This window comes from Dermochelys coriacea, chromosome 1, assembly GCF_009764565.3.
Source record: "Dermochelys coriacea isolate rDerCor1 chromosome 1, rDerCor1.pri.v4, whole genome shotgun sequence".
Lineage (NCBI taxonomy): Eukaryota > Metazoa > Chordata > Testudines > Dermochelyidae > Dermochelys > Dermochelys coriacea.
This window is the reverse complement of record NC_050068.2, coordinates 330,051,472-330,065,277: the sequence shown is the minus strand read 5'-3', so window position 1 is coordinate 330,065,277 and position 13,806 is coordinate 330,051,472. Positions and strand designations below refer to the sequence as shown.

The 13,806-nt window shown below is 39.3% G+C and overlaps 1 protein-coding gene across 30 annotated transcripts in view; it reads left to right on the top strand.

Moving 5' to 3' along the window:
* The window catches only part of MAGI2 (membrane associated guanylate kinase, WW and PDZ domain containing 2), a 1,173,000-nt gene extending 1,161,568 nt beyond the window's left edge, over window positions 1-11,432 (top strand). For 11 of the 30 annotated variants that reach the window (XM_043497794.1, XM_043497686.1, XM_043497696.1 and 8 more), the window contains one exon: window positions 8,598-11,431. In XM_043497794.1, coding sequence (XP_043353729.1) covers window positions 8,598-9,400 — 803 coding nt within the window. In that variant the 3' untranslated portion in view covers window positions 9,401-11,431. Of the gene's footprint in view, window positions 1-8,597 lie in introns of all 30 variants that reach the window. The other 19 variants (XM_043497771.1, XM_043497765.1, XM_043497728.1 and 16 more) reach the window with 4 other exon arrangements.
* Window positions 11,433-13,806: the final 2,374 nt, after the last annotated feature.

The window sequence follows — 13,806 nt, the reverse complement described above, 5'->3', positions numbered from 1 at the left end:
TTAAGGAGCCTCATACAGAAATTATTGACCAAACCCAATTCAGATCTTTGTCACTTATTAAAACAAAGAGAGTTCTCCCGACATCACTTTGTTCAAAAGAATTAAGATTGAATGGTTTCACCCACCAAAAAATTACAGGCAATAAACATTCCAAACACTACCAAGTCTGTAAATGAAAAATAAAGAGATCCAGCCACGTCCCCATTGTCATATAATCCTTCCTCTCTTGCCATCATCCTACTTGACTTACACTTTCCATCTAGGCTTAGCATTGCCCCTGAAAATATGCAATAATATATGCACAAGTCAAAATTACTAGGAGAATATAAAAATCTTATGCCTATATAAGGGATCTGTTTACAATATACAAGAATACTGCACCATTAATCAATACAAAAAAGGCAACACGGGATAGTTATTATAATGATCACTGATAAGGTCTATAAAATTAGACAAGCTTGCACCATGATATTTGCCACACACTTCATAACACCAAACAGACCAATTATTTTATTTCTGCTCATAAAAACATTCTTCTATCCAACAGCACTTCATAACATAAGACTTATTGTGCTCTGACAAAACAATGTGGCTTGGGACTACATTCCTCTCATAATCTTTACTACCAATGGCAAAGCATGCATCCAGTATCATATTTACATATACAGACTAAAGCAAGAGGGCAAAGATAAGGTTGAGGGGGTACTATAAACTGGGTGAGATGATGGTGTAAGAGTAGAGAATATATAAAGGAGCAAATTCCCCACAGACCAAATATACCAAAGCAAAGTGTCACTAGATCCTGCCAGCACAACAGATGTAAAACCTGCAGATACATCTCCACTGATATAATGCTCACACCACACAACACCCTTTTCAAGTTCCATGGGTCCTACATAGGCCCATCGGAACATGCAGTGTACCTCATCCAGTGCATTCAATGCCCTAACACCACCTATGGATGAAACCAGACAATCACTACACTCACAAATGAACTCGCAGATAAAAAAGGCTAAAAAACAAAACACCCTATCAGTGTGAGGGAACACTTTTCATACCGTTAGCACACCTTATCTGACCTCTCAGGCCTCAGCCTCAAAGGAAACTCCACACCTTCAAAAGAGGAGCCTGGAAACTTACATTCATAACTCTGTGGACACTAAAAACCATGGACTTAACAGCGACATTTGTTTTATGGCTCATTACAACAATTTGTTACACACCCTACTGCCTACTAAACCTTAATCAGCCACTTCATTTTAAGCGGTCTCCTGCAGCATGTGTGAACTCTTTATGCGTAACAATCTCTCATATCTTGTATTTAGCTTAGATGCTCTGGTTACCGCCTCCAGACCAGAAGAAAGAGCTCTGTGGAGCTCAAAAGCTTGTTGCTGCCAGTAAGAGAAGTTGGTCCAATAAAAGATATTACCTCACCCACCCTGTCTCTCTCAGATCCTGGGACCAACAAGGCTTCAACACCACAGCAAACAACAGAGGATTATATGGCAGGAGTAAATGGCTGGATCCTTTAACTATTTCCAGTATTATTGATGTTGGGGACTTTTCTAAAGAGGTAGACTGCCTTGCCCCCACCATTCTGTTAAAAAGTGTAATTTTGGGGGAAGGTTATGCTGAATCCCATTGAAACACACTCTCTTTGGAAGTGTACAAGAAGGTGAAAGGAGGGGATAGACTATAATATGATATTCACATTGGTTTTAAAATTTAACAGAAACTACCAAAGGCTTCCAACCATCCAAAAATCAAAGTGGGGAACCTTTGAGTCATTTACTTCAGTAACTAAAAAAAGCTGTTATTTCAGTAGCTGTGGAAATTCCAAGACAAAGCATTAAAGTGAGTTGAAAGATCTACCCTAAAGAATATGAAACACAAGCTGCAGGAAACCAAAGCAATCAAGAACATAACAGGCATTCCAAGATATAAGAATAAAGGGCCAGATGTAATTCCACTGACTTCTATTGAGATATACACCAGGGATAAGTCTTCCCTATTTTCTTTATTAACTGCATTTGTAAGAATTAAGTTTGTCACCTTGTGGCAATATGTAATTTCAGATGTAAAAGAGTAAAATATAACGTACCACATTTTGATTTTATCAACCAGTTCTTTGATTCACTAGCACTTTGTCACCGAGATGTAAAAGCAGATGCAAAGACATTTTGGGAACTGTTTAGTTCCTATTTCTGAAACTACCCAAAGCTTACAAATACTATTAATTATCCATGAAATTTGGATATTAGAGGCACTGTGATTTTATTTTACTTCTGTAATAAAATAAAAATAATTATTTTTTTATATTTCATCAGGCAGGTTTTTATTATTATTATTATTATTAGTGCTATTATTGAACATTAAAAGGACTTAACACTAGCACTTTAAAGTTAAATTCAACTGATTAAAAATCCAGGTTGTTGGTAAACCATTGAGTCTTTATTTAAAACAAGTGGGCGTATGTGACAGTATGCCTGTAGCCTTATACTATCCTGGGCCGCAAGTTTGGCAGAGATTATAAACTGAGCAAGTTTAGAGCTAATCAGGACTTGGATAGGCAACTTCTAATGAAAACCTGAGGTGTTAGAAAAGTGATATTGATTAATCCGTAGATGACCCTCTTCTCTCTGATTTAGTACTAAGCCAGTGCCCCCAGCAAATTATGCAAGGGCACTGTTCTGTAGAAGGTACCATCTTTTCGTTTAGCTGGAAAATTGCAGTCCCGACCTCTAATTGTTGTCATGATTACAGAGTGGTCAGAAAAGAATGGGCTCCAAGTGTGGAATTAGACCTTAATTAGGAGAGGAACACACACACACACACACACACCTCAAAATACTGGATTGCCAGTCTATTACATTAACATGTATTTACCCTCCTGAACAGAGGTTATGATGACAAAAGCAGCAACACAAACACTTCATAACTTTGACTCCACTGCCAAAATGTCATCAAAACATCTTTAGCCAGAAATTTTCCTTCCTGCTATATCTCCCAAGTCACTGTTCCCCAAAACGACTGTCTGTCTATTATCTGTTCCCCCATATACGTAAACTGTCCTTTGATTTCAATGGGAGTTAGGCACCTAAATACCTTTGAGGATCTGGGACTCAGTCACCACTCTACTCCTACGTTCAGGTGACTGCAATTTGTTACATAAGTGAATGTTGCTAGTTAGACATGCTCAGTTCCTCCATATGAAAGGACCTCTGCTCATATGGTGGAGGTGGTGAAGACTGGCACTCCACCAAAAAGCACCTGCTAATCATACCAACTGGGATGCAAGTGCAGTAACTCTTGACATTCCCAGTTCATCCACTCTATTTACAGTATTAGTTCAAAGGAGGTTTTTCAAAACACAGATGAGAGAGGCACCATTAACCTTCAATGGGAGTTGGCCACTGACTGTCCTTTGTATTGTTGGAAAGCTCCCGATGAACTCATTTCCTCCTTTTTGTCACAGTGTTAAAAATCTCATGGCACTTTCTTTTCTTTCCTGGCCATAGTAAGAGTGACAGCCTTCGTATTCTAGTCACATTGTAATATGGGTAGTTATAATCATGCCTAAATCCCCACCCCAACCACCGCCTATAGTTTCAACTGAACATGGTATTCTTTTGTTCTTTTCATAAACTTGTGCAGTAGTATTTCATGCATTGTTAAACAGCCACCGTTTTCTACCACAGATGTGGCTACATTTCAGTGGCATGTGGAAGGGAATGAAAGCATACCTTTGTATATAGTTTGAAACGTTTGTAATATGCTTTCAGATCCTTTGTAATGAAAGGTACTAAAGAATAGGCTATATTTATTATTACTACCACAGGCTTTATTTGTGTCTGTAAAATGGCTTGAAGTTAAAGCAAATACTTGATGCTTCAGGCACATTACCAAATTCCTCTAGAATCTAACCAGATCTCAGAAAGGAGATGGGAGTGGAGAGAAGAGAGAGTAAAATAATTAATTTGGTAGCTCAAGAGCATAAAATTTTGCATTTTTTCATATTTATGTTTGTTATGGAAAAGCAATCATCTTAGCAACAGTTGAACAAGCTCAAACAAACCATTATGTTTGCACACAGCTGTTAAAAGTTTTTTCTTTTGAGCGGCAAATTACTTTACATTGCTGCCCTTTGATCTACTCTAGAATTTTGATATTTTCTCATAAACAGGAGGGGAGATTTAAATACCACTGCATCAGTATGCTCTTTATTAGTCAGTTCCATGTTGCAACAACAATGGTTTGCAGACATTAACATTTACAGAGACTGAAGGGTGCTTTTTCTGCACAATTTCTTCTCATTTAAAAAAGAAAGAGGGGGGGCAGGTTCTGTCTCAAACTGACGATGTTTAGAGATACAAAAAGTTATTGGTCTCACGTTCTTCCTCAAACATAATACATTTCCCCAAAATATAAACTGGGGGCTTTACTCTGTATAGGGATCTTTTGTGATGTAGTCATACTGGAAATTATTTTCTTAGGTCATTTCAAATTCCTCTTATAGTGGTTGTCTTCAAAAACGGATGCACACATTTCATTGTGGAAAAAAAACAATATAAATAAATGTCAAGCAAAGGGCCCAATCATGCAGTTCTTACACAGGCAAAATGTCCATTGAGGTCTGCCTGCCAGTAGTACTTCTTAGCCCAGGAAATGGGAAATACCAGGATGTTATACATTCTAACTTGGCAGCTAATGTAATTGTTCGTATAATTTGCCTGTATGCACTTTTAGCTGTGGTGGATCCAAACTATTGAAAAAATTGGCAAGTTATAAAATCTGTCACTCTAGGCATAACATTTCCATTAGTCTTCCATGGTGCAATCATGGATTAAAGAAATTAAACTTCAGTGTAAGCTTCCATTTTGGTTATTGACTGTACAAAATCTTTACTTGTCTGCAAAAATCCCATGTGAGCTAAAGAGAGAACTGTCAAGGTTTCAGTCTTAACATGAGTCTTGCAAGCAAAAGTTACTTCAGCATGTAATATAGTTATCCATGGCTACCCTACCGCACACCAGCCGCTCTCATCAGTTGAACAAAGCCAGGGATTGGAGCGGAGACTTTCTAGCGCTATTGTTGGTGTTTCAGGAGGCGAGGGTGACCAGATGACTAGAACAAAATATCAGGACACATGGGCAGGGGCAGCCATAGGCTCAACCCCCTCACCCCCACCACCACCACCAGGGCTGGCTCTTTTAAAAAAAAAAAAAAAGTGCTGCCGAAGCAAAATATCAGGACAAATGGTGTCTGGACCATACATCGGTCAGGACGCGGGACAAACCTAAATATCGGGACATCTGGTCACCCTACAGGGGGCAGCCCTTGTCTACGTCAGTATTTGATACATTGCCAAGGATGGAACTGGGAGCAATGTACTGCTGCAACTGCAGCCTTTACAAAAAGAGAAAATTGAGGTCCTGCCCATTTGCGGTCATTAAAATCCTACGACATTTTTAGCAAGAGTTAGGAACATGACTGATTATATCCCTGGCCAGAGTCTGATTTGGGTAACTACTAAGAATGGATGAACGGGCTCAGAGTAATAAGAAATCCATGCATATACCAGATACCAACGCGTCACCCAAAACTCAAACTGAACTACATTCAACCCTTTACACGGGTCTGACATGTCTGGGTAAGAGATCTTGGGGAATGACCGGGAGCAGCAGGGTGTGTTTTGGGGCTCTCTCTGAAGAATTCCTAACTGGTTGAAAATCTTCTTGGGGAACAGCCAGAGACTAATTCCCCCCCCCCTCCCCCCAACACCGAGTCCACTCTATTTTCAGAGTGCTACCGAGCAGGCCCACTCACCCCTTGATCCTTTTCCCTCTGGGTGTTTTGGAACAGGTGATAGGCCTGTGGCCACTGCGCTGTATTATGGGGGACTAGTGATTAGCCCATCCACCCTGTTTTTGGCAGGTAGCAAACTGGCTCAGTCCTCATAAGGGACTGGTGATTTTCAGGGGGCTGACAGAGTCTTGTACCTTGGCTTCTAGATCATTCCATTCAATCATATTGCCACTGGCCCTTTCTATTTTTACTGCTCTGGAAGTGATTGTCCCCAAGGATGTGGTTTACGGTCACATGAGATTAGGGATTTCAGAATAGCCCAATACGCTCTGCTATCAGTCAGTGAAGTTCAACAATGTCGTTAATTTGTGGGGCAGTGTGGATATGCCTTACCGTTGGCAAGAGCACAATTATAGTTGTTTCTCTGTTTCCTTTTTACATACTGCCCCACAGCTGACTTCCGTGGTGTTGCATGGATATTAAAAGAGGGCAAAATTTGACATTTTTCCAGAGCTTTTTAATTTTGATGTGAACTTGCCACATGGGCTCTTTACTTGAAAAGTTTTTTCCCCACTAATTCCTCGGGAGAAAAATATTGGTTCAGATAGATCTATGGTGTAAGCAGGAGGGGGAAAAATCAGAGGGTTACCATTTTGAGCCATAGTTTTTGCACTAAAATATTTCAAAAAATTACTTGGACTTAAGTGAAATTTAGTTAGCGAACACGAACTAATAGGCTGCAGGGGTTTTTTTTTTTTTTGGTTTGGTTGGCTTTTTTTTTTTTTTTTTTTTTTTTTTTTTAAAAAGAGTCAAGCGGTGATGCCCTGCTCCTTGTTCACCAACATGACTCCCATTAACTCTACTGGGAGCTATAGAGCAGCAGCAAACAACAAATTAACTCATAGATGTCTGGAAGAGGCCCCTGTGACAGTGCAGCACTAGCTTTTCATAGGCAAATTCATGAGAGCTGAGAGGCCTGAAAAGTTGAGCCCTCTGTTTCTTAGTGTGAGGGGTTTTAAAATTCAGTGGAAACCTTAACCCAATTAGAATCCAAACCCAAATGTGTTTTCCTTACACAGATTTCACTTTTGACCTTTCAAATGCTATTTCCCCCCAGATATGCTCATGGTACAAAAGCACATGACTGGCACCAGATGGGAAAATAAATATCTCCTCAGCTGGCCATGCTGCTCTCACCACATCACCCACCTCAGTATCGTCTCTTCTGTTTTTATCTACAAAAGAAATAATTAAGCAGGCTGCTTCTGTTAAACTTATGGTCTCCATCCCAATATATGGTCTCCATCCCAGACTGAAGCATAAAGCACATTTCACTCTTCACAGTAATGTGCATCTTTGTGATGATTTGAAACTGGCCACAATGTTACTTAGGAAAAAGAAATGGTGTAGATTTTTAGGAATGGTTCAGATCTGTAAGTGCTACCTTTCTGAAGCCCAGACTTAATCCTCAGTCAGCAGATAACATTTTCTCCTTAATAAACATGCTGTCTCCTCTCATTGGGTCCCATCATTGCATGGATTTGTTCATCTGTAGCAGCATTTTGATCTTACTGAAATGGTGGCAATTATGGGACCACATTAACCAAGCTCAGAGACTTCTCTGGCCTCACAGTGGAAGGGGTGGGAGCCAGGCTGCCAAGCAGCTCCGATGGGTCTGAGACTGGCTGCCTGCCTTAAGATGAATCAAAAGAAATGTTGATCACTCACTCAAAGAGAAAGAAACACTGGCCTGACCAAGATAAGACACTTTATATTTTGCCAGTGGTTTGGGATGTAGGTGCTGAAGTCTAATTAACTCAACTTTCAGCTCTTCTGAATCACATGTGAAGGGCCACATCCTGCACCACCCTGTTCACGTGAGTTGTTCCAAAGAGCTTAGTGGGGCAACTCATGGGAGTAGAGGCTTACATGATTGGACCAAAGTATTTCTGAAACAGAGAAGAACATGATGCCTCTGGCTTCCTTTATGGCTCAGCATATCCTCAGCACCATCTATCTTAAGAAAATGGGAACTACAGAATATAACCAAGTTCTATTGAGGCAGAGTAACTGAGAATGTCAAGGGTGATAGCCAAGACTTTTCAGAGCCTGCATGTCTTTACATAAGGCAGAACACTGTAGATATGCTTTCAGAATAATAGGGCCTTAAACATTGCAATAATATAGTTGTTTAGAAAAAATTGGATTTGATGGATGACGTGGTCTGGACCACAAATTTCTGCTGATTGTTGTATGCTTGTAGGGACGTGTATAATAGATAGCAGAAAGGCCTCTTCATTTGTCCTTTGAGAGAGAAATTATATGGCTAACTAAGAAATCCACTATAATGGCACAAAAATGCATTTTGATTTCACCAGCATATGTCATTATTATTATACTTTTAATATATGCAAAGAAAAGTTAAACCTATATCAACAGACTTGGTATTTTCAGTACCAAATCCCACAGTTCTTAGTAGACTGACCAGATAGCAAGTGTCAAAAATCGGGACAAGAGATTGGGGGGGTAATAGGTGCCTGTGTGAGAAAAGACCCAAAAATCGGGATTGTCCCTATAAAATCAGGACATCTGGTCACCCTAGTTCTTACTCAGGCAAATCTGATGGCATTTCTACCTCCCACATCCATTGATTTCAATGGGAGTTTTACCCAACTAAGGGCTGCAGGGTTTAGGTCCAGTATGGGTTTTGGGTATTGTAACTGATGTTTGAAATATAAGGTCCAAGTTATGTGAATAATTCCTTAACTCCCTTCTCTTTGTTGTTATAACAGACGAACCAAACTCCTGGAGTTCTCTCTCTGCCACCTCCCCAGGTCTGCCGGAAATAGCTATTTCCCTCGATGACATAATCTCACCATTATCTTCATCACATCTAGCCCCACTCTCTGACCCTTCTCACCAGATAAACCCAGAACCAAGATGGGATATCAAGAGGGAACATGATGTAAGAAAACCAAAGGAGCTTTCGTCAAATGGCCACAAAAAGAAAAGGTTAGGAGAGCAAAGGGAAAGGTCAGCAAGTCCTAAAAAGGTAGACAGGACAAAGCATGAAGAGGCTTCTAGGAAAGGATACTCAGAAGGCAAAACAAAGACCACTGGTGGCGGCAGGCCCACCTCTGAAAGTAAGGCAGTGGGACAGAGTGTTACGATCGAGGCAGGAGCAAGAGAGCATGTATGTGCCAGAATCAATGATGAACATCTTGGGAGATCCAAGAAGCCAGAAGGCAAGAAAGATGGATCTCTCAGTATGAAAGAAGATCACAGATCTGGAAATACCACTGAGAAGAAATCAGCTGCAGCTTCTGAACATGTCAAGCTTGATTTAGTTGGTGCTACAAAGACGTACAGTAGCAATAGCTGCAGCTCACATGGAAGTGATATGGACCAGAACAAGAGGGACCCTGATGGGAAACCCAGTGAGTTCCCCAGGAAGGGACATCTCCGTTCCATTAACACACGCAGCATCAACAATACAGTTCGGAAGGCAACAGTCTCACCAGGCCCATGGAAAATTCCTGGCTCTGATAAGCTACCTAATGTACTGAAGTCTGGCACTTCTGCCATGAGCAGATAAATAAGTGAACTGTTGCCTTCTAACTGTTTCACACTGATGCAGAACATACTTCTTAGCTTCTGTCTCACATTGATTTTAATTTATTTTAACTATCACACATATACACAAAACACTGAGGAATGGAAACATTAATGTGTAATTTCATGACAATATGCACAATGCCTAATAAATTCAAGCAGCATATAGTCAACATGGAGATTTAAAACTGACCCTGAAGTCCCCAGTTCCATTTTAGGGACTTTGGCAGCTATGGAAGAAACCAAAACAAAATGAAGGACAATGCATCAGATAAGGACAGTGCAGCGTAGCTTTAGTATTTTTATTCCACTGCATGAAGGACTTGGATTTAGTTCAAACTTTATATCAAGGAACTGGAGCAAGTTAGAGCAATCACAGACGGGAACATCGCCTTAAATAACACTGCACGAAGCAAGCTGAAACTGAGAAAGAATATTTTAACTGAGCTAAGAGGTTGTAAATATATTGTTCTCAACATATCTAGACAAGGGTTGAAGGGTTTCTTTGAAACTATACACCCAGGACATGTCTCTACTGTTAACAATTTGGAATAGTCCACATGATCCCCAGCAGCATAGTTTACTTCATGTGTTGAGTTGGATGAGTTGGGGAATCTAATGGATTTGTTGGTGTGATAGCATTTCTACTGCCATTTTGTGAACAAATCATATTTCTGTACATTGGAAAGGAGTTAGGGTGCAGTTGTAGTTGCAAATTATCCTCGAAAACGATTTACCACAGGTTCCCCAATATTACAAGTAGCACAGAAACCTCAGTTGGTCAAGCTCAAAACTGAGACTTACAGTTACAAGACCTTTATAATGACAGGATGATTCTTAAAAGAAAAAAAGCTGCAGTTTCCTTAAAGAAAGGCCTTTCTTTCCCACAGAAAACAACAACTTTGCTTATCAACAGTGCTATATTTCATATATCTATACAGACTTTAGTTAAGGCATCTTTAAGTTTTGGCAGATCAGATGCTTTTAATGCACACACTAACACAAATGAGACTTCCAAGATAAAAGTTCTTAGTTCGTCATATTTTCATCAAAGGAATTTTCTCTCTCTTTTATTTCCATTTTACTTGTTTCTCTGTCTCAAGTCCACCTTCCTGGGGAAGGATTCCGAATTCCATTCTGTCCCCAGTAGGTTTCTTGTTTTGCCAAAAAGCTCTGGATAATAATACACTGGCTGTTTAAAAAATTTTGATGCTATTTTCAGAAATAGACATCAGTATGCTATCAAACTCTGATATTCATGTGCTCGGCTCAAGAGTCACATTGAGATCATCATTAGCCAAACAGGTCAGCACATAATACATCTCTCAAACATTGCACTAGACTCATTCTCCCCTTAGAAGTGTGTAGGCATGTTTCTTCCTATCAGATTATTTTAAAAGTCTCAAACAAAGGATTTTGCAGCTTTTAAAACTTTTTTTTTTTAAAGAAAAACTCCATTTATCATATTTTAAAAAGCACAAATCCATGTAGCTGTTGACAATTTTTATTTAATTAAAAGAAAATCTTTATCTCCTGAACTAGAAATCCAATATAATTTGCCATTAATTTATTGAATTGGATTTTGGACAATGCTTCAGTAGCGTAGATGCACACCCCGGTATCTTATTTTCTATGTGTAAAGAAACAAATCATAAAACATGAAAAACAATTGAGATTATGCTTGCATAAACTCTAATTTGCACAGTTCACAGCTACTCCTTGTGCAGTAATTGCTTTATGCGGCTGTAATTAATAACCTGTGAAGACAGCACATCATCTAAACCCCATTCCAAATAATATTTCTGTGTAGTATTAGCTGTGAATTTACCCTGTACAGCTCGATCTCTATAAATATAATTCCATGTATTAATAGTCACAGAAAGGCTGTAAGTGAGCAACTATTTTTATGAAATGCACCACTATGGATAAATTAACTTTTACAGAAATCTTGTTTACTGTATGATAATCTAAACCACTGTCAAATAAAATATATATATCCAAAAAATCTTTTTTCAGCTGTACATATTGTGTATTAATTTTGAGTGGTTTTTAAGTAGGCTACCAAGAAATAAACGTTTGCATGCACTGGACTGGAAATAACACAGTTTCATTATGCAAAAGATATTGCCATGTTGATTTCTGATTCAGAGGAAGAATACAATTTCTGAATTAAAATACAGGCAGCAAGTACAGATACCATAAAGAAAATTTATTTTGTATGTCTATATTTAGAAACAGCAAAAGCTCAGCAAACGCCCCACCCCTTAAAAAAAAAACCTGAACTCTCCCTACTTCCGCCCTCCCACAATCATATGAGATAAAATATAGAGATGGTCAGCCTCACAGCACTGGAAGTCATCGTTTGTGCTTATCTAATGTGGACAATTGGAATTTGGCAGTCTGAGCACTCTAAAGGTTTGCTCACCAGAGTGGATTGTGGAGCATGATTTAAGTACCAAGTTACCTGATAGAAACAGTCTATCAGAATATATCAAGAAACGTCAGAGAGTATTTTTGTTGTACTGAATGGATTTAGGACACAAAAACATACCTTATGGGGGCCTTCTCCTGCTCCCATTGAGCTGAATGGAAAAACTCCTGTTAAATTCCATGGGTGCAAGATTCGGCCAGGATTATTATGTAATTTGCTAATTCGTGACACCTTAGAATCATGGACACTAATAACTAGAGTTGATGGGGAAACTGAGTTGATTCCTACAGATACGACATTTTGAAACAAGGTGAAAATTTTTGTTCCATTTTATCTTAAAATGTTCTTTCATGTAGATGTTTGGAATCTGGAAAATTTCAGTTTTCCATTTTCAGTATCTGGATTTTTGGCAGGGGCAGAACTCCCCTCCCTTTCCTTTTTGCTTTTGAACCCTTTTTTCCATTGGTAAAAGACAGAGGAAGTCACTGTTTAGCAACTGTTTCCCAACTTTGTCTAACTGAAAAACAAGCAAACAAATGAGAACAATTGGGCTTTTTTTCACGCTCCCCACTTTTAAAAAGTTTTTCTTACCTGTTCCATGGAAGGGTTGGGGGGAGAAAAGGGGGAGGTCCAATAAAGGAGGGGGAATACAGAAACCAAAAATGAAAACCTGATTTTTTTTCGGGGGGGGGGGGGGGTTAAAAAAAATCAGCATTTTAAGTTGAAGCAAAACAAAAATTTTGTTTGTTTCAAATGGCCAGTCAAAATTAAACAAAACTATTTTGTTTTGAAATTTCCTGAAGGAAAAATCAACATTTTTCATTTAAATTACAGTTTGCCCGGAAAAAAAAATCTTTTCAATTAAACCTCATTTGTCAAAAGGAAAATTTTCCACATGAAAATTTCCCACCAGTTGTACTAATAACTTTGTTGTTTCTTACTGTTACAATACCTAGCAAAACAAATACACCATGGCTGTAGAACTCTGAACGTAAGTGGAACTCTATCATTCCCATGTCTAGATTGGTGAATAAGGGTGTGATTCAAATCCTACTGAAGTCAATGAGAATTCTTCCATCGACTTCAAAGCAGTTTGGAACAGATTCTAAATTTCCCGGACTGAGTGTTTCCCTCACTTTTACATACTCATTGCATTTCCTGTTAGTAATGATACACAGCAAGATGAGTTTCCCAAGGGGTTGTTTTACTTCCGGAGAAATTAAAATGCACCTGGTTTTTGGACTCCTCTTATAATACCACCAGCATCATCATGTTCTCACTCAGAAGTATATTGCCCTTAGTGTTGTTTTCGCTTACACATCGTTTGATACCAATCTAGTAACACAGGAGATTGAATAATTACACAGATTTTCCACTTGCAGCATGTAACATAACTGGCTGTACACTGAGAAACCGGTCCTTCACAGCACAGCCTATTGTTATAGCCATGTAGCAGGCCAAATTAGCACTTTTCCCCTACAACTATAGCATTGCTGTGAGGAGCTGAGCCGCATGAGGCATATTCTGTTTGTCTCTTCACTTGATCAATGGCTGATATTTGGATGGACAGAGGAAGTCTTATTAAAATGCTAACTAGGTTATTAAGGAGAACTGACCTGGGAGCAGATTTAACTATTGTTTATGCAGCACTCAGTGTTTGTGCTGTACAAGGTTTGATGTAATGAGCTGTGGACAGGCAGACCTTTTACACAGATCAGCTGGGCTTGGTAAGGTAACAGCTGCTTCTGCTCACCAGTCACACACCATTTCTCTGCCTGGTTCCACCCAACACAGATCTGACAGGGACAATGGAAGTTAGAGCCTGGGCTCTTGCTGGGTGTGCCCTGCATGGGGCATTACAGGTTGGGTGTCACACGGACAAATAAGGAAAAGTCTTGGCTGGAGGCATTTACAGTCAAACAAGCTTGATAGAAACCCAGAAAAATCCCTCAAGCTGC